This window comes from Gouania willdenowi, chromosome 7 (genome assembly GCF_900634775.1).
Source record: "Gouania willdenowi chromosome 7, fGouWil2.1, whole genome shotgun sequence".
In the NCBI taxonomy this organism is placed as follows: Eukaryota; Metazoa; Chordata; class Actinopteri; order Blenniiformes; family Gobiesocidae; genus Gouania; species Gouania willdenowi.
Genome location: NC_041050.1, coordinates 8,789,587 through 8,812,589, shown reverse-complemented (window position 1 = coordinate 8,812,589; position 23,003 = coordinate 8,789,587). Strand labels below are relative to the sequence as shown.

General features: G+C 40.4%; 1 protein-coding gene across 4 annotated transcripts; it reads left to right on the top strand.

The window, feature by feature from the left end:
• The first annotated feature begins 8,422 nt into the window (after positions 1-8,422).
• On the top strand, positions 8,423-21,929 carry LOC114467348 (nuclear pore complex protein Nup98-Nup96-like). 4 transcript variants are annotated; one of them, XM_028453552.1, is made up of 15 exons: positions 8,423-8,523; positions 13,140-13,246; positions 13,319-13,414; positions 13,865-14,047; positions 14,325-15,733; positions 15,925-16,020; positions 16,118-16,292; positions 16,367-16,533; positions 16,976-17,113; positions 17,181-17,310; positions 19,034-19,126; positions 19,782-19,909; positions 20,103-20,296; positions 20,382-20,464; positions 21,809-21,929. In XM_028453552.1, exons 2-14 carry the CDS (start codon positions 13,168-13,170, stop codon positions 20,443-20,445), a joined length of 2,952 nt encoding a protein of 983 aa, XP_028309353.1. In that variant the 5' UTR covers positions 8,423-8,523; positions 13,140-13,167; the 3' UTR covers positions 20,446-20,464; positions 21,809-21,929. The 4 variants fall into 4 exon arrangements, with proteins under 4 accessions (XP_028309353.1, XP_028309356.1, XP_028309354.1 ...); XM_028453553.1 differs by lacking the exon at positions 8,423-8,523 and adding an exon at positions 9,195-9,233; XM_028453554.1 differs by lacking the exon at positions 8,423-8,523 and adding an exon at positions 10,617-10,671.
• Positions 21,930-23,003: the final 1,074 nt, after the last annotated feature.

Genomic DNA, 23,003 nt, shown 5'->3' with positions numbered 1-23,003 from the left:
GAATTTTTGAAGTGGAGATCAAGCAGGGACTGATATAAAAAAAGGGCTCAATGATGTTAAAATTGTTCTTCTTCCCAAACTAAAATCTGCGGCCCACTTCAGTTAAAACTGGTTTGTATTTGGCCCCTGAACTAAAATCAGTTTGACACCCCTGACTTAAAGCTTCTGATTGGGTTATTTTACATATTTCCATGTAGGTCTGCTTGTATAAATCAACTTTCTCTCCCATTAAGAGGAAAAAAGAGTCATTGTTAAATAAGTGATTCTCTGATTGGGTTTTATCATTGGTTTCTACAAAATTAGATTTTAGCCATGATTTAGATGTAAAATAAAAGTTTTTTTTTGCTTATGATGAACAAACTACTGCCAATGGTGGGAAAGCAGGTCAGGGAGGTTGTTTGCTTTGGTTTGGGCTCAGGGATTATGGATTAATCTGCAGACTTTGGACCACCTTTGGGTGTTGATCTGACTGATCGGCGCTTACCTCACGTCTCCATTGTAACTTCCAGAGTTCAGTCTGTTGACACAAAAACAATAAGCAACACAAGTGTGTGGGAATCTGAGTACAGTAAAAATAACGCCATTCGACGCATATTATTTTACTCACGTTACAATATCGTCTTTTATTCCCAACGCAGCATTCCTGAGAAGGCCGTATAGAATGTGCCACCGTTATCTCTCCCATGGGTCAGAATAGTGATGAAACATTAATGTGATCTTAACATATTATTATCTTCACTTTTCCAGTAGATGGCTTCAGGTGAGTGATCTTGAAAGCGGGTCTTTGTCACCATGATCCACAGGGTCACGACCCACAGGAGAGACCCTTTCATTCCACATAGCACAGCCAAAGGTCTACATACAGTCTGCTGAACGCTGATATACCTTTAATATGAAAATTCATGGAAATCTGAGCTAACCATCATCACTCATCACTTGCTTCTTTCAAGAACCTGACTTTTAACACAGTTCCTGTGTTCTAGTAATTCAGCTGATGAATCCAGCAACAAAAATATTTCAGGAATTTAAAAAGTGGGTTTTACAGCTGAATCGATAATTAAACGTCCTAAACAGAGACGTGCAGGGGTGCAGAGCTTCTTCTGTGTTGTTAGCTCATGTCATTGTTGTGTCGAGCCAACACAACAAAGTTAACCTGGAAAGGGTTTAGTTACATCTGTTGTATAGAGCTGGACCGACTAATCGGTGTGGGTGATTCATCGAGGCTTTATTATCTATCAGCGATTAATCAACATGGGTCAAATAATTGGTCGGGCTTTAATATGTAACTGATGTATTGATTTTTTATTTAGTTAGAACTCTGTGCTTTCTGCATTATAAGCTGCCGCTTTCAAATCAGCAGTAATTACGTCTGTTGTATAGAAACCGACTGATTAATCGGTAAAATGACAACACTGTTCATTGTTCACAGTTATATTTAGCTTTTTTTTAATCCATGTTTTATTATTTGCCATTTGAACAATTTTATTTTGAAATAATACAATTTTACATGTAGCTATCCCAGAAATACAGTTTGCACAAGTTTGCCTTTTCTTATTTATCACAGTCTTTTACGTTGACAGTGTTACTATTTAAAGTTTCTGATTTTAATTTAACAGTTTTTGCTTCTTTGCCTTGAATCAGATTTTGGCATCTTAAGAATGTGTTCATGTACAGCAGGGATGTCAAACTCATTTTAGCTCAGGGGCCAAATACGGAGCAGTTTGATCTCAAGTGGGCCACAAATTTCAACATTTCAACATTATTGTGCCCTAGTCTGCACTTCTACGTATGCATAAAATATAAAATATGTAAGAAACTGACAATATCCAAGCAATAACTGACAGATATCAGGCCCAATAGGATCTTCACTTTAAATTTCCTAGATTTTTTGACCAATTTCTATTAAATTGAGGAAAATATTATATCATAATCTGAGTTTTTTTTTCCAACTGTTTAACATAAAAAATGACTGCAATCATGTGATATAAGCACAGGGAAAACTGTGAACACCTGCAAATATTGTTGAGTTTCATTTACACAATTATTAATGTTTTCTCTGTCATTTTTGCTGTCTCCTGTGGGCCAAATTGAATGTTCCAAAGGGCTGGAATTGGCCCCCGGGCCGTGGGTTTGACACATGTGATGTACAGTATATATCCTGTCTGTATGTGTGTATCAATATTCTTCTTTTGTATATCAACCAATGTATCAGTTATTGGCAGATACATCGGATATCAAGTTTGTAAAACCCCAAATTTGGCATAGAGTCAAAAAATACCATATTGGTCAGGCTCTAATCTGTTGGTTATTGAACAATAAGGAGCTCAGATAAAAAAAAAGTACCCATAAGTTATAATTAGCTGTAAATGTGAAGCCTATGAATAGATTTAAAGCGTGCAAATATTGTAGAGATCTAAAAGCAATCAGCATCCATCAGCATAATAAAGATACAGTTACTGTATATACAGTAGAAACAGAATGAGACACAGGTTTGAGTACAGCAGTAATACTACGTCTCATCCAGTTCTGCACATCTATTTTCTGTGGTGCTTGGACTGTATGCGGCCTTCTGCCGACTCCCAGCACACACAATAGGCTTCTGTGTGCACGGGGCCGCGGAATGCTGCGAGATGGCAGAGCAGTGGGATAGCTGCACGGTGAAGATGGGGGTTGGTGGGTGAGGAAGGGTGTGGAAGCTCACAGGATGAAAAAAGGGGACGGTGGGAGAGAGAGAGGGGGGCCGGAGAGGAGATGGCAATGACGGAAGGAGGTGGTGGTGATGGGGGAGGCTCCTGGGGTCTAGAGGGTGTCTAGGTTTGGACACAGTGACCATAGCATGGGGAGGTGTCCATCAAAGCTGATCAGAATAGGCCTGTTAGATGTCTTACATTGTGCTCCGTCCGGGAAAAGTGACAGATTTGTTTAAAAGACATAAAATGGAAAACACACATTGACGGTCAATGTTTAAAGTTTCCTTTATGAAATATACTCACGGTGAAACTGTGACCAACCCCTGAACACAGCTTGCGTTTTCTTAAAACAAACACAAATAATACCTGTGATTAAAAAAACTAAAATAAAAACTGGTATAGGCTTGTTTAAGGCCTCTAATGGGTGGCTCAGATACAGGTACATGGACTTTTTGAGCTAGTTGATAGCATTCTCTTCCAACGTATAATTATCAATTTCCTGCAATTTCCATTTAAGTCAATTGCTCATTTATTTGTGAGTCAAATATTGCGACAGTTGGTGGTACCAAATCATTGACACATACCAATATATGAATGGGACCCATTACTCCGTATGTGCCACAGGGGGCACAATTTTTCAAATGACTACGCCTCCGTTAATACTCGTTAAATCAGGCTGTAATTTGACATGGACATTCTATGAGCGGATGTCTAGAGCCTCTCCGAGACCTTTTTGAAAGGGGAGGGGACACTTTTTGGTAATTTCTAAATTTATTGGAACATAGTCGTGTGATATATCGTTTCAAAGGCAATTCAACGTAGATTACGGTTTTACGTAGCACAATTTATTTCGTTTTACTCGGTGGACCCGTCATTTCACTGAATTCTCAGGAAGGTGGTACATGCTATTCAGCACAGAGACGTTCGGCGGGCCTGGCCGTAGTTCATCAGAACTTGTTATGTATATATATATATATAGTCAGTAACAGCAGAGGTTTTTTTTTTTTTTTTTACCTCCGGAAAGGAAGTAATGTTTTCACCAGCGTTTGTTTATTTATTTGGTTGTTTGTTTGTCTGTTAGCAGGATCACCTCAAAAGTGTTTAACAGATTTGGACAACATTTTAACCACAGATAAACCTTACATTTTGGAAGGGATCCGGATCAATATGCCCGATTCTGGATCAGTTTGAAAATCCCTATGTTCAGCTCTTTGCGCTGGTTCTACTGCACCCCCCTGCATGAGATTTGTACCTTTAAAGTGTAAATGATCATGGTTCCATGATCAGGATCATTGACGCAGATAACTGTTAATATCTGGATATTTTGCCCTCTGAGTGATCTTGTTTGTTTGTTGGCTGGATTACGTCTAAAGTAAATAACAGGTTTTGATAAAATTGCAACCTAAGATAGATCTTACAACATGAAAGATTCCATTAAATGTTGGAGGGGATCCAGATCAATAAACTGATTCTGGATCAGTTTTAAAAATAAAAAAAATCAGACTGATCTATGAAATTCGACTCAGTTGAGTTGAGTTGGTTCCTCAATCATCCAGTTTCATCCAGATCGGATCCGGATTGTGTATTGCATTGCGATGTTTATTATTAAAAAATGGGGGCTCTCATTACATTTTGACCTATTGTATCGCTATTAATGAGGAAATGCATTTCTTACAAGTCTTTAAAGTGTGAATGTCCATGGCACATGGTCTTTTTACAGCGATTAAAATGGGACCTCATGTAACTCTTTAACTAATCATTTTGCTTTATTGCTGCCTGCTCCAGCTGATTAACCAGCGTCCGCCATAGATAATCCTCTCCATCAAATGATGCAATAATCAATAATATATTTGTAATTTTTTTCAAAAAAACTTTAAGATTAGTTAATTTAAGGAAATATTTTCAATATTTGATATAATATGGAACACCAGTCGCATCAGGAAGTTTATGTAGCGGTAAATATTTGATTATCGCCCTTTATGTCTTCCCGATAGTAAGGTTTCATCTTCCTCCAAAGGGGTTGTAGTGTCTTTCTAGATGCTTCCTTCATTGAAAAACCTTAGATTAGCACTGTTATGTTTGTCACCACACATTCAGAAGGAAATCATTGGTGGAAGGTTTACATGTGAAGGAACGGCTACAACAAGCCAAAACTGCCGCAGAAATGACTTTTTCTACAACCTAAGTGATGCATTGACAAACATTTATCAATTTCCTAAAGTTTACCTGATTTTTCTGCTCTTCTTGTTTGGATTAGTTTGTCAAATTCAGATCCCATAACTTACAAAATTGGTTTCGAGGACCAGAGGAAATTACTGTTATTTTTAACCCTGTGCAGAGTGTAAGTGGTGCAAAGGGACCATCAGTAATAATGAGATAAGTCCTCAGAATTTGTAGAAAACAACCTGAAAACCAGGATTACTTATTTATATTATGTTTGATCAATCTTTGATCACATTTCAACAACTTATCTCGCATTTTCCTGCTTGTGCTGCTAAACCTGGCGGCCCTCAGAGGCCTCTGAGCCCGTCGTTTATCCAAACCTCCAGATTACTGAGTCTGAATCAAAGCAGCACACCCGGCATGTTTCTTTTCCTGTGTGAGGTGGAGAGGGGGAAGAGGTTAAGTTTGTGCAGTCTTGGTGAGTACAGCGAGGGGGGTTTTCTCACACAAGGTGGAGGATGAAGGGACAAAGGTGGCATTCATTGGCCCAGGAATGGAAAACATTTACTCCTGAAAACAGAGAAGCTACAACCGGCTCGAGGTAGAGCGCAGAGAGGCCATGGGTGAGCAGGAACCCCTTTGGAGAAGTCACAGAACCGGAGCTAAACGAGGTCCCATTCACTGGGTAATGAAGATAATATGAAGTCACCTGCTGAAGTCTGCAAAAATGTGACCCAACGTATATATGGCTATGTTTAGCATTGTGTGCAGTGCAGCCAGTGAAAATGAAGATGGTGGTATAACAGGTGATCTTGTGAAGCCCATTCCCGCCAGTAAAAAATAAAAATAAAAAAAATAAAACAATTATAACAATAAAAAAATCTATGTTAAGTTGCGGTTTTGTTTATTCATTCATGGTTTTTCAGGATGTTTCGACTGTCAACTGCCACTCTTCGTCAGAGGAGTTCTGCTGTTCACCTTTGATTCTTCCTTTGAAGTTTCACTTGACTTCCATGTATTAGTTCCAGCGTGAGATTAATTTTGTCTTCTTTTTTATTAGTATGTTAAGCTGAGGTTTTGTTAATTCAGACAAGGTTTTTCCAGTCTTTGTCAGAGGAGTTCTGCTGATCAGAGGAGTTCTGATCAGTTCTTTGTTGCTTCCTTTGGAACCATCAAAGGCGATCAGCAGAACTCCTCTGACGAAGGCTGGAAAAACATTGTCTGAATAAACGAAACTTCACCTTAACATACTACTAAAAAAAAAAGACAAAATGAATCTCGCTGGAACCAATGACAAATATAAGTCATGATTATGAGATAATTAAGTGACTGTCACGTTCACAAGCTGTTTTTGAAACTCTGACTCTCACTGGAAATGTGTAGATGCTTTGGCACCCCACGGGAATCTAAAAGTTTATGAGGGTTACATGTACTTGTGTATGACAATGCAGTGAAATAATGCAAATTATGTTTTTACATGCTATAACTAGTCTCATCAGTTTACACACAGTTTCTCTGTCAGTAATTATCCTGGCCATCCAACATTCATCTGTAGCCGTGTTGCCTGCCAGACGTCTGGAACTGACGGTCTATAAAGGTCTATAAAGGTCTATAAAGGTCTATAAAGGCTGCCACTTGAGCTTCATCTGTCTTATTTCATCTCCTACACAGTTGGTTTTTCTGTAGTTTTCTCTCCAGGGTCCGGAGGCTCATTTTGATGTTGTCAGATTCCTCCAAAACAACTACTATTTCACAATTTGTGAATCCACGTCGAAAGTAGTCTTCAGTCCTATTTATCTGTAAAGATTTGTCTCAGCCCCTCCCAATAGAAGCTTTGGTGCATCACATAGAAGACCATATAGACCTTTGATAGAATCTCAACTTAGTATCTCATAATTATGAGATACTATCGCTTTTTTAGTTATTATTTAACTTTTCCTATTTTTTTGTTGGGTTTTTTTTTTACTGGCGGGAATGGGCTTCCATAGATTTGCGCTTCCATCCTGGGAAAGTATCAGGGAAAATAAAAATGAACCAACATCTATCAGATGTTGAATATGTATGATCATGACAACACTTTGCTGAGATGGGGAAAGGTATTGTGTTGCTCCTTGAGGACCATCTCACAGAGCAGACTCACATCAAAGCCAGGAAAAGAGTCTTTGAACACTAGAAGAAAAATAAATTTAAAAAAAAAAAAACCTCTGAACAAATCAATATAGCATGATGCAAGTGATTTTGAAGTCTCAGAAAACCTGCTGTGAGACCATGTGGAGAGGAAGGATCTTAGACAGACATAGGACTGTGATCATGTCCTGAAGTGAAGCAGGCAGCCTCACCTGAGTGGGGAAGGGTCCTGGACTGGGTACGCCACCTAGAGGACCAGAGAATATCACAGCAGTGTATCAGTAAGGGAAAGTAACCATGAGGTGTCACCATCTCATAGTAGTAACCCTGATGATGCTGAGTGCAGGGCATGACTGACTATGTTAGTTTTGGACTAGATTTACATTTAGGGTAAAAAAAGAAAAAAAAAACTGAAAAAACTTACAATATAATATTTTTAAATAAGTAGTGTATTTCATTATACTGCCACAGTGAAGGGGATAAGGTGCTATGTTATTATATGTTATTATATTACTGTTGCTGCTGATTTTATTGCTTTATTTTACATTTTTATCAGTGAAAACTAAAACTGCTCAAAATGGCAGTCAGTCTTACATTTTACAAGAAAATGCACCAAATTGAAATATTTTGACTAAAATGTCAAGATTTGAACCAGGATTAATCAACAACAACACTTAATACCCAAATAAATACATTTGCGGTTTGGGAGTTTAGGTTTTTAAAACAGTGTTTTTAGGGGGCCAAGCCCGCGGGGCCAGGGAACCGCGTATGTAAGCATACGCGGTTCTGTGTTGCTAAACCTAAACAAACTGAGGGGCTCACTTGTCATGCATTCAGAGTGAATCACATTAGTGGAATGGGGTTCAACTCCCTACAGTGTCCTTTCTAGAAGCCAAAATATATGAAAACGCAATAGTTATCACTGTACACATTTCACAACAAACCTAAATGTGTCCCTGACGTCACACGTTCAAACACGTCTTTGAATTTAACCATTAATGAAAAGCTACTGAACCTCCCACTTTATTATAGCTATACATACTTCTATATTAGTGTGTGTGTGTGTGTGTGTATATGTATGTGTGTGTGTGTACGTGTATATATATATATATGTATTCGGTGTTTTTCAAACTTCTAACAGTTTCACGGTATATAACGGTATTGTTTTTCATGCATAATCAGGTGTTCACATCATTTTCTACTGGTTGAATTACTGCAGTATATGAACTTAGGATGCTCTACTTTACTGTTATAATGAGTGAATATTGTAGAATAATTCAACACTAGCAGTAATATAAGTTTGCAACAGTATCAGAATCAGGCTCAGAATGACCTGAGACTTTCAACATGGCTCCTGCTTGGTTTCATAAATTATTTCATACTTGTCTTAAATGCAAGTTTTTAGAACAGCTCAATGTTGACAAGTAGTCATGGTAACTCAGGATAAGATGAAAGCTGCATAGAATCTACAGGAGTGACTGCACTAAACAGCACCTAAATATTGACCATCAGGTGTCCTCAGTGAGAAACGTTTATAACTAAGGTGAGTAATAATAATAATAATAATAATACATATTATTAAATATGCTAGCTTAGCTTTAGCATTAGCTTGATTTCTAGCTTTAAATGCTGCATACTCAGTGGTGTGCTGGTTTCTTATGGTGAATAACGGAGCGTTTTGTTTGCAGCTCCACCAGGACTTATTTTTGCGTTATAGGAATTACAAATTGCGATCCTTTGCTCTCTTTTTTTGTGTATTACTGCCGAATTGCCGACATGCTAAGCTAACCGTGCCTACGTGTTCGTGAATGTTGTTCTCCTGTAGCAGAGGCATGCGCACACAGACACATGCTCACATGCAGCTTCAGAGCTTTCAATTGTGTCTTTCTGATCCATTTACACGTATGATTTACACACATATCAATATATGTGTGTGTGTGTGTGTGTTCCTCAAATATCTCTGGGAATCAGGCTCAGAATGACCTGAGACTTTCAACATGGCTCCTGCTTGGTTTAGGGGGGCAACTTCAGATTTGTTTGGACTGCAATGATACAGTTCATAAATTATTTCATACTTGTCTTAAATGCAAGTTTGTAGAACAGCTCAATGTTGACAGGTAGTCATGGTTACTCAGGATAAGTTGAAAGCGGTATAAAGATGAAAGCTGCATAGAATCTACAGGAGTGACTGCACTAAACACCACCTAAATATTGACCAGCAGGTGTCCTCAGTGAGCAACGTTTATAACTAAGGTGAGTAATAATAATAATAATAATACATATTATTAAATATGCTAGCTTAGCTTTAGCATTAGCTTGATTTCTAGCTTTAAATGCTGCATACTCAGTGGTGTGCTGGTTTCTTATGGTGAATAACGGAGCGTTTTGTTTGCAGCTCCACCAGGACTTATTTTTGTGTTATAGGAATTACAAATTGCGATCCTTTGCTCTCTTTTTTTGTGTATTACTGCCGAACTGCCGACATGCTAAGCTAACCGTGCCTACGTGTCCGTGAGTGTTGTTCTCCTGTAGCAGAGGCATGCGCACACAGACACATGCTCACATACAGCTTCAGAGCTTTCAATTGTGTCTTTCTGATCCATTTACACGTATGATTTACACACATATATATATATATGTGTGTGTGTGTGTGTGTGTGTTCCTCAAATATCTCTGGGAATCAGGCTCAGAATGACCTGAGACTTTCAACATGGCTCCTGCTTGGTTTAGGGGGGCAACTTCAGATTTGTTTGGACTGCAATGATACCGTTCATAAATTATTTCATACTTGTCTTAAATGCAAGTTTTTAGAACAGCTCAATGTTGACAGGTAGTCATGGTAACTCAGGATAAGATGAAAGCTGCATAGAATCTACAGGAGTGACTGCACTAAACAGCACCTAAATATTGACCAGCAGGTGTCCTCAGTGAGCAACGTTTATAACTAAGGTGAGTAATAATAATAATAATAATACATATTATTAAATATGCTAGCTTAGCTTTAGCATTAGCTTGATTTCTAGCTTTAAATGCTGCATACTCAGTGGTGTGCTGGTTTCTTATGGTGAATAACGGAGCGTTTTGTTTGCAGCTCCACCAGAACTTATTTTTGCGTTATAGGAATTACAAATTGCGATCCTTTGCTCTCTTTTTTTGTGTATTACTGCCGACATGCTAAGCTAACCGTGCCTACGTGTCCGTGAGTGTTGTTGTCCTGTAGCAGAGGCATGCGCACACAGACACATGCTCACATGCAGCTTCAGAGCTTTCAATTGTGTCTTTCTGATCCATTTACACGTATGATTTACACACACACACACATATAAATATATATATATATATATATATATATATATATATATATGTGTGTGTGTGTGTGTGTGTGTTCCTCAAATATCTCTGGGAATCAGGCTCAGAATGACCTGAGACTTTCAACATGGCTCCTGCTTGGTTTAGGGGGCAACTTCAGATTTGTTTGGACTGCAATGATACCGTTCATAAATTATTTCATACTTGTCTTAAATGCAAGTTTGTAGAACAGTTCAATGTTGACAGGTAGTCATGGTTACTCAGGATAAGTGGAAAGCGGTATAAAGATGAAAGCTGCATAGAATCTACAGGAGTGACTGCACTAAACACTACCTAAATATTGACCAGCAGGTGTCCTCAGTGAGCAACGTTTATAACTAAGGTGAGTAATAATAATAATAATAATACATATTATTAAATATGCTAGCTTAGCTTTAGCATTAGCTTGATTTCTAGCTTTAAATGCTGCATACTCAGTGGTGTGCTGGTTTCTTATGGTGAATAACGGAGCGTTTTGTTTGCAGCTCCACCAGGACTTATTTTTGCGTTATAGGAATTACAAATTGCGATCCTTTGCTCTCTTTTTTTGTGTATTACTGCCGAAATGCCGACATGCTAAGCTAACCGTGCCTACGTGTCCGTGAATGTTGTTCTCCTGTAGCAGAGGCATGCGCACACAGACACATGCTCACATGCAGCTTCAGAGCTTTCAATTGTGTCTTTCTGATCCATTTACACATATGATTTACACGTATATACATATATATATATGTCTGTGTGTGTGTGTGTGTTCGTCAAATATCTCTGGGAATCAGGCTCAGAATGACCTGAGACTTTCAACATGGCTCCTGCTTGGTTAAGGGGGGCAACTTCAGATTTGTTTGGACTGCAATGATACCGTTCATAAATTATTTCATACTTGTCTTAAATGCAAGTTTGTAGAACACCTCAATGTTGACAAGTAGTCATGGTTACTCAGGATAAGTTGAAAGCGGTATAAAGATGAAAGCTGCATAGAATCTACAGGAGTGACTCCACTAAACATATTGACCAGCAGGTGTCCTCAGTGAGAAACGTTTATCACTAAGGTGAGTAATAATAATAATAATAATAATAATACATATTATTAAAATTAAAATAGGCTTTCACTATATATATATATATATATATATATATACAGCGTGTATCTGTGTGTAATACAGTGTGTATCTGTGTGTGTACTACATTGTGAATCTGTTTATACTACAGTGTGTATATGTGTGTGTACTACAGTGTGTATCTGTGTGTGTACTACAGTGTGTATATATATGTGTGTACTACAGTGTGTATATGTGTGTGTACTACAGTGTGTATCTGTGTGTGTACTACATTGTGTAAATGTGTGTGTGTACTACAGTGTGTATCTGTGTGTGTACTACATTGGGTATATGTGTGTGTACTACAGTCTGTAACTTTGTGTGTACTACAGTGTGTATTACAGGGACTTAGCACCAGGCAGCTAGTCGGCTAAGGTTAGCCTGACACATGAAGTAGCTCAAACGGCGGAAAAAGCCGACAGATGACGATGTTTGTCGAGCTCTGTGTCCGAAAGCACACGTGTGATGTTTTTAACGTTGTTGACGCCTTTTTTACGTTAACTGCGGGTTCGAACTGCTGCGTCATAAGCTTTACGTCACAGATTGAATTCCCGCCGTCACAGTGACGATGTGACGTCACGGGCAGAAATAGCGCACTTGGAGCAGGTGGAGGTCTTCTATGGTTCCCAGACCAAGCACGTGGAAACAATAGAAGGCCCAGTTCTTTAGTTCATAAATAGGGTGAGAGTAAAACTAGGACTTAGTTTTTTAATGTTATTTATTAGTGTTTTAATGGTGTTTATTAGTGTTTTAATGTTATTTATTAGTGTTTTAATGTTATTTATTAGTGTTTTAGTGGAGTTTATTAGTGTTTTAATGGTGTTTATTAGTGCTTTTGTGGGGATGTGCTTTAGATATTTAGAAAGTACAAACATTAAGTGGTTTATAATCAATGGGAACATTTTCCATAATAAAAACATGAATTCAACAATAAATTAAAGTGTTCTCTTTGCTGTAAAAAGAGGGAAAGGTTTATTACTTCTAATAATTTTACGGATTAAAACGCTTTTAATCATTGTCTTAACACAATCAGAACCCAGTTAACCATTCAACATGACTGTATGTAATGGGTCAGTTAAAATAAGGCAAATCTACCATAATATAGTTCTATAGATGTAATCAAGTCTGGGGTTGCGTCCCATAAATGTGACACTCTCTCCTATCTGCACATTTTGGCCCCTCCCACTAGGGTGAGTGATATGGTAAAATAAATCATCACAATTCTTTCTTCGTAAGATCGCGATTTATCGTAATTTTTTTCATTCCGATCATTTGGACCATTTTTCAAGTTTTTTACCAATGTAATAAACCAATCCACTTACTTATAATCATCGTCCTAAATGGAAAAAAGGGATAAAAGATCATTAGAGTACTTTTCAAACATTTAAAAAAAATACTGTAAGCAATTTATCAAACTGGTTCCAACACAATTAACCTCAAACAAAAAGTTATTTTAGTTAGTCTTTTTACTTTGTTTAAAGTGGTTTAGCATTAGCAGCACTTGCTACATATTAGTCTAGTGATTTCCATTTATTTTAACCTTAACCCCCAAAAACAACAGAATTTTACAAGCGTACGCCTGTCTCTGGATTGAGACGTACGCTTTTTTCATGCAAGCCTGTGTAAATGAGGCCCCTGGTGTCAGCACATTATAATTGTTGTAAATATGGCCCCCTCCTTGTGTGATGTTGACCAAAGTTCCCCCTGTGTGCAGAGTTGATACGGTCCTGCAGTCAGGCAGCATGTGCAACAAGTCCTTTGCTACTCCCTTTGGGGGGGGAACGGGAGCCTTCGGAGCCTCGTCTACGCTTGGACAGCAGAGTAAGTCTTCTGACCACTGACCTGTGGGGGTGTCTGGACTGGTTTTATAAGTGTGTGTGTGTGTGTGTGTAGACACAGGCTTTGGAGCCACGAACAGCTTTGAGACGTCAGCGTTTGGGACGACCACCAACAGCGGGGGCGTGTTCGGCTCTACGCAGAACCAACCAGGTGAGACGGGCTTTTATTGTTAAGAACTGAACTGTCACATCTGATCTGAGGGGTGTTCCAGAAAGCAGGTTATGTTCATACTCTGAGTTTGTGGTTTTATAAAGTGAGGTTAGTTCTACTCTGAGTCTGTAACCATGGTAACGTTCTCCATGAACTGAACCTACTCACTGGCAGGTTTTGCTTAAGAAACCCTGGGTTTCTACTGGCTCTGCCCACCTGGCTCCGCCCACCTGAACACTTCAATGAACAATGACACTCTTCTCTGATGTTGGTTTTCTTCATAACGTTGGTGATGCAGATCATTTAGTGAAAGGCTCTGATAGATCAATCATCCAATCAGAAAGTTTGATCTGTATTAAAACACCTACTGATATCTGTAGTAAAGTTCACTGGATATAAACCCCAGCTCTTACGCCAGTGCTAACGTGTTTTCTTCTTCTTGTTCTCCAGGCGGACTTTTTGGGTCAACTAACTTCTCCCAGCCAGTCACCTCCTCCACCAGCACTGGATTTGGGTTTGGGGCGGCAAGCGGAGCCTCCAGCCTGTTTGGAAACACGGGTGGCGGGGCAGGGGGCGGGCTCTTCTCTCAGCCCAACAATGCCTTCAGCGCCAACAAGCCCACATCATTTGGAAGTCAGGACCCTTTAGTACCCTTAGCAGAGGTTCTCAACTGAGGGGCTGGGACCCATTTGGTGTTTTATTTTATTTTGAAGGAGATTTATTTATGAATGAGCATCTCCTCATGCTACACATTACAGTTAATTAGTTTATAACAGAAGCAGTGCTGTTCTGTTCCAATCTGTTTCCTGTGTGTGTTGCTGAGTCATGGTCCTGCTGCAGTTGAGAACCTCTGCACTGTGTAGGTTCTAGTTTCTGTGAACGTGTCTGAGTGAGTCTTTCGTGTTCTCAGGTTTTGGTACCAGCACCAGCAGCGGTGGCGGAGGTTTGTTTGGCGCCGCCAACGCTACCTCAAATCCGTTCGGAGGAGGAGCCACGTCTGTGTTTGGAGGCTCCGGCTCTACCTCGACTCAGCAACAGCAGTTCTCAGGTTTTGGTACCAGCACCAGCAGCGGTGGCGGAGGTTTGTCTGGCGCCGCCAACGCTACCTCAAATCCGTTCGGAGGAGGAGCCACGTCTGTGTTTGGAGGCTCCGGCTCTACCTCGACTCAGCAACAGCAGTTCTCAGGTTTTGGTACCAGCACCAGCAGCGGTGGCGGAGGTTTGTCTGGCGCCGCCAACGCTACCTCAAATCCGTTCGGAGGAGGAGCCACGTCTGTGTTTGGAGGCTCCGGCTGTACCTCGACTCAGCAAAAGCAGTTCTCTGGTTTTGGTACCAGCACCAGCAGCGGTAGCGGAGGTTTGTTTGGCGCCGCCAACGCTACCTCAAATCCGTTCGGAGGAGGAGCCACGTCTGTGTTTGGAGGCTCCGGCTCTACCTCGACTCAGCAACAGCAGTTCTCAGGTTTTGGTACCAGCACCAGCAGCGGTGGCGGAGGTTTGTTTGGCGCCGCCAACGCTACCTCAAATCCGTTTGGAGGAGGAGCCACGTCTGTGTTTGGAGGCTCCGGCTGTACCTCGACTCAGCAAAAGCAGTTCTCTGGTTTTGGTACCAGCACCAGCAGTGGTGGTGGAGGTTTGTTTGGCGCCACCAACGCTACCTCAAATCCGTTTGGAGGAGGAGCCACGTCTGTGTTTGGAGGCTCCGGCTGTACCTCGACTCAGCAACAGCAGTTCTCAGGTTTTGGTACCAGCAGCGGTGGCGGAGGTTTGTTTGGCGCCGCCAACGCTACCTCAAATCCATTCGGAGGAGGAGCCACGTCTGTGTTTGGAGGCTCCGGCTCTACCTCGACTCAGCAACAGCAGTTCTCAGGTTTTGGTACCAGCACCAGCAGCGGTGGCGGAGGTTTGTTTGGCGCCGCCAACGCTACCTCAAATCCGTTTGGAGGAGGAGCCACGTCTGTGTTTGGAGGCTCCGGCTGTACCTCGACTCAGCAAAAGCAGTTCTCTGGTTTTGGTACCAGCACCAGCAGCGGTGGCGGAGGTTTGTTTGGCGCCGCCAACGCTACCTCAAATCCGTTTGGAGGAGGAGCCACGTCTGTGTTTGGAGGCTCCGGCTGTACCTCGACTCAGCAAAAGCAGTTCTCTGGTTTTGGTACCAGCACCAGCAGCGGTGGCGGAGGTTTGTTTGGCGCCGCCAACGCTACCTCAAATCCGTTCGGAGGAGGAGCCACGTCTGTGTTTGGAGGCTCCGGCTGTACCTCGACTCAGCAAAAGCAGGAACAGAAACAACAACAACTGGGGACAACGGTCAAGTTCAACGTGAGGCCCTGCTTTGATCAGCCATTAGATAACATGACTACCAGTCACACTGTAACACCAGCTACTGGAGAGCTCAGTGTCACTTGATAACATGATCAGCGTAGTGTGATAAATAATGAAATAAGCATAAAAGGTCAAATATGATTAGTCTATCACTGGAATGACAATTTTGTGTGTGTGTGTGTGTTTAGCCTCCATCTGGCGGTGACACTAAGGTGAATGCAGGCGTTCCCACCAAATATCAATGCATCACAGCCATGAAGGAGTACGAGAACAAATCTTTGGAGGTTGGTTTGAGAAGCTAATCTGTTAGAAATGGTTCTTCTTCTGTGGTGCTCTATCCTCAGCTGTTAGAAAAGGTTTTTCTTCTGTGGTGCTGTGTAGGAGCTGAGGCTGGAGGACTATCAGGCTGGGAGGAAAGGTCCCAGTAACCCCATGGCTGCAGAGACTAGGAGCTTGTTTGGGGCAGCCACTTCCAGCGCGTCCACAGGCCTGTTTGGGGAAGCCGCTCCTAATGCTGGATTTTCCTTCGGACAGAACAAGAGCACTTTTGGAGCAGGTGAGTCACAGAACTGAGAGCTGTTATTAAAGGGCCAGTATGTATGAGACTGACTGGGTCTGTGTTGAGTACAGGAGCTCCGGGGGGCTTCGAGACCACCTCTGGGAGTCTGTTTGGTCAGAACCAGCCCTCCAACGCCAGCCTCTTCAAACCCTTTGGACAGACCAACACCACGCAGAGCTCAGGGTTCTCCTCCTTTGGAAACACCAACACCATTGGACAGGCCAACACCAGCAGCATGGTGGGACACACCTCATCACATGACCCTCACATGATGATGTCATAGAGGTTTCCCCTGGTTCTACTGGGGTCACACATCACACAACCATAATCAATGTTCCACTAATCAAAGTTCGTTAAAGAATCAGATCAGAATGTTTTATTGCCATTGTTGATGAACAGCTTACAGCTGCTTAAAAAGGTGCAATAGCAAACAATAGAATAGAAAGAAAAAAAACAGTGTGGGCTTCGTCACAGACATCACAGAATAGATCTGTTCTGTCACAGACATATAAAGAATAGATCTGATCCTAAATGTACCAATATCAACAAGCACCTTTTTTAAACTTTATTAAATCAGATAAGTCACTGTGCAGGTTCTTATTTACAATGACAAACAGGAAGTGGTTTAGGGTTCGGGGGTGACCCACTTCCTGACTGGCCCATGTGTGTGGTGTGTTCAGGGTCTGTTCGATAACACTGCAGCGTCTCAGGCCGGGGGTCTGTTTGGAGCGGCTCAGACCAGCACCGCCTCTGGATTCGACGCGGCCACCGGATTGTTCGGACAAACCAACCCCGGCTTTGGAAACACGGGCACACAGGTACAATCTCGTGTGTATTTAACACAGAAACAGGCCGGTGGGTGGAGCTAACTGTCTTTCCTTATAGCCAAGTCTGTTTGGGAATACAAGTGCTGGGTTTGGCACCACCACCACCAGCGCCCCCTCCTTTGGTACCGGACTGTTTGGAAACCAGCCTGCTCTCACCCTGGGAACGGGAAACAACACGTCTACTTTTGGTACGTCTAAACTCTGACATGATTCATCAGTTAGCTCAGGATGATGAGCTGACACACACCCATCACAGTTACATACAGTCCAAGCATTGTTTTTTTTATTTAAAGACACTGTATCTTTATTATTTTTCAATTTAAAGACAAAAAGCAAGAAACATTTACATCAATTACCATTTTTTAAACAGTACAGGCAATAAAAAGCAAAAACTATAACCAACCCACATAATACAAAATTAAGCAAGCGTGTATCACAAAAGCGTGAAAAAAAAACAAAAACACATGAATAAGAGTAAATGTTATTACAATAACAAGAGATTATTAAAATATTACAAATAAAATGGCTACATAGCCAAGACATCAGGCTTTTCCTCTTGATCAAAGGTCTAAAATATGTTGAACGAGTCTCTTTAGGATTATCTGTCCATCTAAGACCATAAACTCCTCTTCACACAGTCTGTGTATTCTGTAGTCTGACATAAGTTAGAAACAGGTCCCATATTTTATAGAATGAAGAGTGTTTGACCTTGAGCCAGTAGGTCATTGGCTCCAGGGGTAAGAGTTCTATTATACTTTGTACCCACATTGAGAGCTGAGGAGGTTTGTCAGAGATCTATTTGAGTAAAATACATCTTCTAGCACCAAACAAAAGGACATCAAGGAGCTTCAACAACAAACCAAGAATACAAGATACAGGCCTAAGATCTACATTTTTACCAAATATTACAGAAATTCCTTTATGCACATTTTCCCAAAACATTTTAATGAAAGGACAGTCAAAGATACAGTGGAAGTATGTCACCTCAATGACCTTATATTTATTACTATACTTTGTAAAAGAAGGATTGAATCTATTCAGTAACAGTGGTGTAATTAGAAGCCTGTCAATCATTTTGAACTGTATTTCCTTAACCTTGTTACTAGACAGAACTTATTAGAGAGATTATTAGTCCAAGCATTGTTAATGTAACTCAGTGGTTCCTCTTCTGACCTTTAACCCTAACCATGTAATAATGTCATGTCAGATACATCGTAGCCCCACAGTGACATTTGTCTCTGAACTGTACCTCCTGTCAGGGAACAATATATAATAATAATCTGTAAGCACACAAGATCAAATCTGATTCAGAATTATTGATGTAATTAATTAGCCTAAAGGTATTTTCAGTGAGAAACGATCTTCAAATATTAGTTGATTGAACATATGAGTAATGCAACATATTGATCAGCCTCAAACTGTAATACAACAAAGACATAGCTACATATTTACTCTAAACACTTTCCCTCTGCTGTGAATATGAACAGAAAATTGATTATTTTAGTTTTGAACATAAGTTGTGCTGTTTTAAAGAGGAATTAATTGTTGGTTGTGCTGCTCATATAGAAATAGAATAAATACAGCTTTCTTTAAAAACCAATGTAATAATGGGAAATTAATATAGATGTTGTTTTTAGAGACATATTATTGAGAGTGGAACACTTTTAATAATGACTGACCTCCATGAGACCAAATGATTCTGTACATATTGACAACAACATTCAGATGTTTCTTTATCTGTGATATTATTAACATCTGTTTTTGACTGATTAGTGGGTTCAATGCTATGTGTCAGATCACATCGTTCACTCAGCGTGCACACACACACACACACACACACACACACACACACACACGATGCTCATTGGACAATAACAGGATGGGTGGATGATTCCTCTTGTTTTTCTGAAGGTTGTGGGGCAAATCCAGCTGCAGGAAGTTTGTTTGGGAACCAAACGACCACTGGTGGACTGGGAACTGGACTGGGAACCAGCTTTGGCACTGGTAAGGGTTTCTGAGCACCAGATTCATCTGGTCCAGTCATACACTGAACAAAAATATAAACGCAACAGTTTATTTTTATTTTCATGAGCTGAACTCAAAGATCTAAAACATTGTCTATAAACACTAAAGACATATTTCTCTCAAATATTGTTGATAAATGTGTGTTAATGAGCAGAGATAATCCATCCCACCTCACAGGTGTGACATATCAACATGCTGATTAGACAGCATGATTATTGCACAGGTGTGCCTCAGGGTGGCCACAATAAAAGGCCACTCTAAAATGTTCAGTTTTGCTTTATTGGGGGGGTCTGTTAAAATAAATAATAAATAAAAACTATTAAAAATAAATACTTATTTTTTTTTACAGAAGCTATTAATGATTAATGACAAATAAAATCAAGATATAACAATTTATTAACCTAAAATAAATCACGTTGTACAATGACTCAGCACCTTCCTACTTCACCTTCACCTATAAATGTTATATATATGTGTGTGTATGTTATATATATATATATATATATATATATATATATATATGTGTGTAAATATATGTTATATATGTGTTAGTGTATGTGTGTATATATATATATATATATATATGTGTGTGTGTATATAAAAGTTGTGTGTGTGTGTGTGTGTGTGTGTGTAGCTCTCAGTGATCTCAGTGCAGCAGCAGCTCAGCAGCAGTTGTTACAGCAGCAGCTCAGTGTTCTGGTTTACAGTCCATTCAGTGCTCCTCTGTTCAGGAACCCTCTGAATGACCCCATGAAGGAGGAGGTCAGTCTCACACACACACACACACACACACGCACGCACGCACGCACGCACGCACGCACGCACGCACACACACACACACACACACACACACACACACACAGTGTCTCACTGAGTGATGTTCCCATGTGTTATGTTTTTTAATGTTTAAACTCTGATTTCACACACACACACACACACTCGCTCTCCCCCACAGCGTTTGAAGCCCACCAATCCCACAGCTCAGAAGGCTCTGACCACACCCACCCACGACAAGCTGACCCCGAGACCCGCCTCCAGGATGAGACCCACAGCCCTGCCCACCTCCTTCTACTCCAAATCTTCTCTGTTTGATTGGCTGGACGACAAGCGGGGGGATGAGGGGGTCATCTCCTCCTCCTTCATACACAGGTACTGTAGCTGTGTGTAGTTGTGTGTGTGTGTGTGTGTGTGTGTGTGTGTGTGTGACCTGTGTGTGTGTGTGTGTGTGCTGCAGGAGGAGGATGACGAAGTTGGTGCTGAAGCATGAGCAGCAGTCAGTACAGCAGTGGTCTATATAGACGCACTCAACGGACACAGGTACACACCTTACACACACACAGACAAAGGTACACACTCACTACACACACAACGGACACAGGTACACACTCACTACACACCTTACACACACAATGGACACATGTACACACTACACACACACACAGACAAAGGTACACACTCACTACACACACAATGGACACGGGTACACACTCACTACACACCTTACACACACAACAGACACATGTGCACACTCACTACACACACACTCAGACACAGGTACACACTCACTACACTCAAAAGTGTGACAAACTCTTGATACGGCGATATATCGCGATATTTTTCCGCACGATCGATTATCGATATGCTCCCGCTAAGTATCGTTTTTTTTTTTTTTTTAATTTTTAAAAACATTTTCTGCTTTTTCACTAAAATGTGAAGGTACGTCTTCACAGAAATATTATCACTGTTGAACGAACCAATATATTGTTTACTGCAATATTTCAATATATAATATTTCATCACTGTAGTGATGTCACTGATAATAAAGACCATATTTATTGTTTACATAAATCACTATTATAGATACTTATTAGTTTACATTGGTATGTTGACACTTATTTACAGAAATGTTGCAACAAAATAGTGTCACTGTTCATAGGACACTTTTTATATTTGTCTTTCAGAGATTTAAAATAAATACTGTATGTATTTTTTCACTTAATCTTTTTTTCTTGTTATGTCATAATTATCGTAGATTGATTTCTGACCAATATATCGATAATCGCAGTATCGTCATATCATGAGATAATCGTTATCGTGAGCTTTGTATAGCATATCGTATCGAGAGGTACACAGAGGTTCCCACCCCTACTACACACAGACACAGACACGGGTACACACAGTCCCTAACCTCTGACTCCTCCCTCTATGGTTATAATATCAGGGTCCCCACGGTCATGAAATTCCTGGAAAGGTTATGGAATTTAAAAAACGATTTTTCAGTCTTGAAAAGTCATGGAATATTTTAAGTTTTGGAAATATAGCGTATTTTATTTTAAAGTTTAAAATGTGTTCAGCGTTATTTGAGAGTGAATCACCAGATCTCACAAATTCACTGTTGACCTCGTTTATAAAACTGCGTAGATAAGATCACTTCAGCTGGCGTACGCTAAAAACCAGCAAATGCATATGCAGAAAAAAAAGATCTTTGTGCTTCAGAACTAAGTCATGGAAATTTGGTAAAATATTTTGGAAAGGTTTTGAAAAATCATTGTGAAAAAAGTGTGGGAACCCTGTAATAAGTCATGTGACCAGCAGTGAGACCTTCATGATTAGTCTGTTTTATTGCTGCTAAGCTACAGTGTGTCTGTTAACTGACTGCAGTGAGGAGGTGGAGCCTCAGAGTGAGGAGGTGGAGCCTTAGGGTGACGCCCCCCCAGCGGCCCTGAGGTGTCCCAGTTCTAAGTCAAACCCATCAGTAAGCCCCACCCACAGAGCAGAGCCCCTCCCAGCCCCCAGGACACCATCAACATCAACGTGCACCGAGCTGTTGGTCTGGAGGTCAGTGAATGCACCATGGAACGTTCTACACACACACACACACACACACACACACACACAGTATTTAATACCCACTCTCTTTCTGTGTGTGTGCGTTTTCAGGTGAGCAGTGAAGACGTGTCACTGTCTGAGAGAGATGAATCTGTGCACGAGGAGCAGCACAGTCCCCACCCTGCAGGACACACACACACATTGTTTATTCTGGAATTAATGATTCTGAAATAAATTATTCAGAATGAAAGCGTTCTGCTTGGTGTTTACATGTAAACAGGTTTATTCTGCTTTATTCAATCCCTCTTCAGGTCTGAGGGTTGGGAAGGTTCTGATTGGATAGGAGAACGTGACATATTCACGTCTATCAGAAAAAACACAACAAACCTTTTATTTTTGGCTCCAACACAGAAGACCACATGACAAGAACTGTTTACACTTTTATTTTTATTGAAGAGATGAATAATTTCACTTATTTTTTTCAACAGTCATTTGATTTTGCTCTTTCATTTTTACACTATGGAACTTGGAACAAATGAACAATAAATAGGTCTATTTACACTTTTATTTTGAATGTAGTTTTGACAATAACATTGTTTAACTTTGGTCAGCTGAGCAGGAAATAGAAAACTGTACTTTGACAAATCAGAGCCAGCGGTTACTATTCTTCAATATATTATATTATATTATAATTGCAAAAACATTTTGGCCTTTAACTTTCACAATTTAGTTCACATCTTCATAAAATTCATATCCACATGTCCCCTACATAAAGTTGCATTTTCTGACATAGGCCACGCCCACTCCCACAGCACATTGCTCTTTGTAAGTCACGACATATCAAAAACCTACTTTTTCAAATTCCTTTTTGGGGTTTTGGCCAATCAGCGTGAAACTTGGCACGTAGAGTCTTCATTTGGATTTGTTTTACAGTTCAGCAAAAAAAATGTGTTCAGGCAAAATATGTGCAAAATATTAAGTAAAGTTTTCTAGCCAGCTATTAAAACGCAAACTGTTGCATATTGGT

Coding starts and splice junctions, on each gene's coding strand:
- LOC114467348 (XM_028453552.1), top strand. CDS start 13,168: ATGTGCAACAAGTCCTTTGCTACTCCCTTTGGGGGGGGAACGGGAGCC. Junction 15,734..15,924: donor GGACAACGGTCAAGTTCAAC/GTGAGGCCCTGC, acceptor GTGTGTGTTTAG/CCTCCATCTGGCGGTGACAC. Junction 19,127..19,781: donor GGGAACCAGCTTTGGCACTG/GTAAGGGTTTCT, acceptor GTGTGTGTGTAG/CTCTCAGTGATCTCAGTGCA.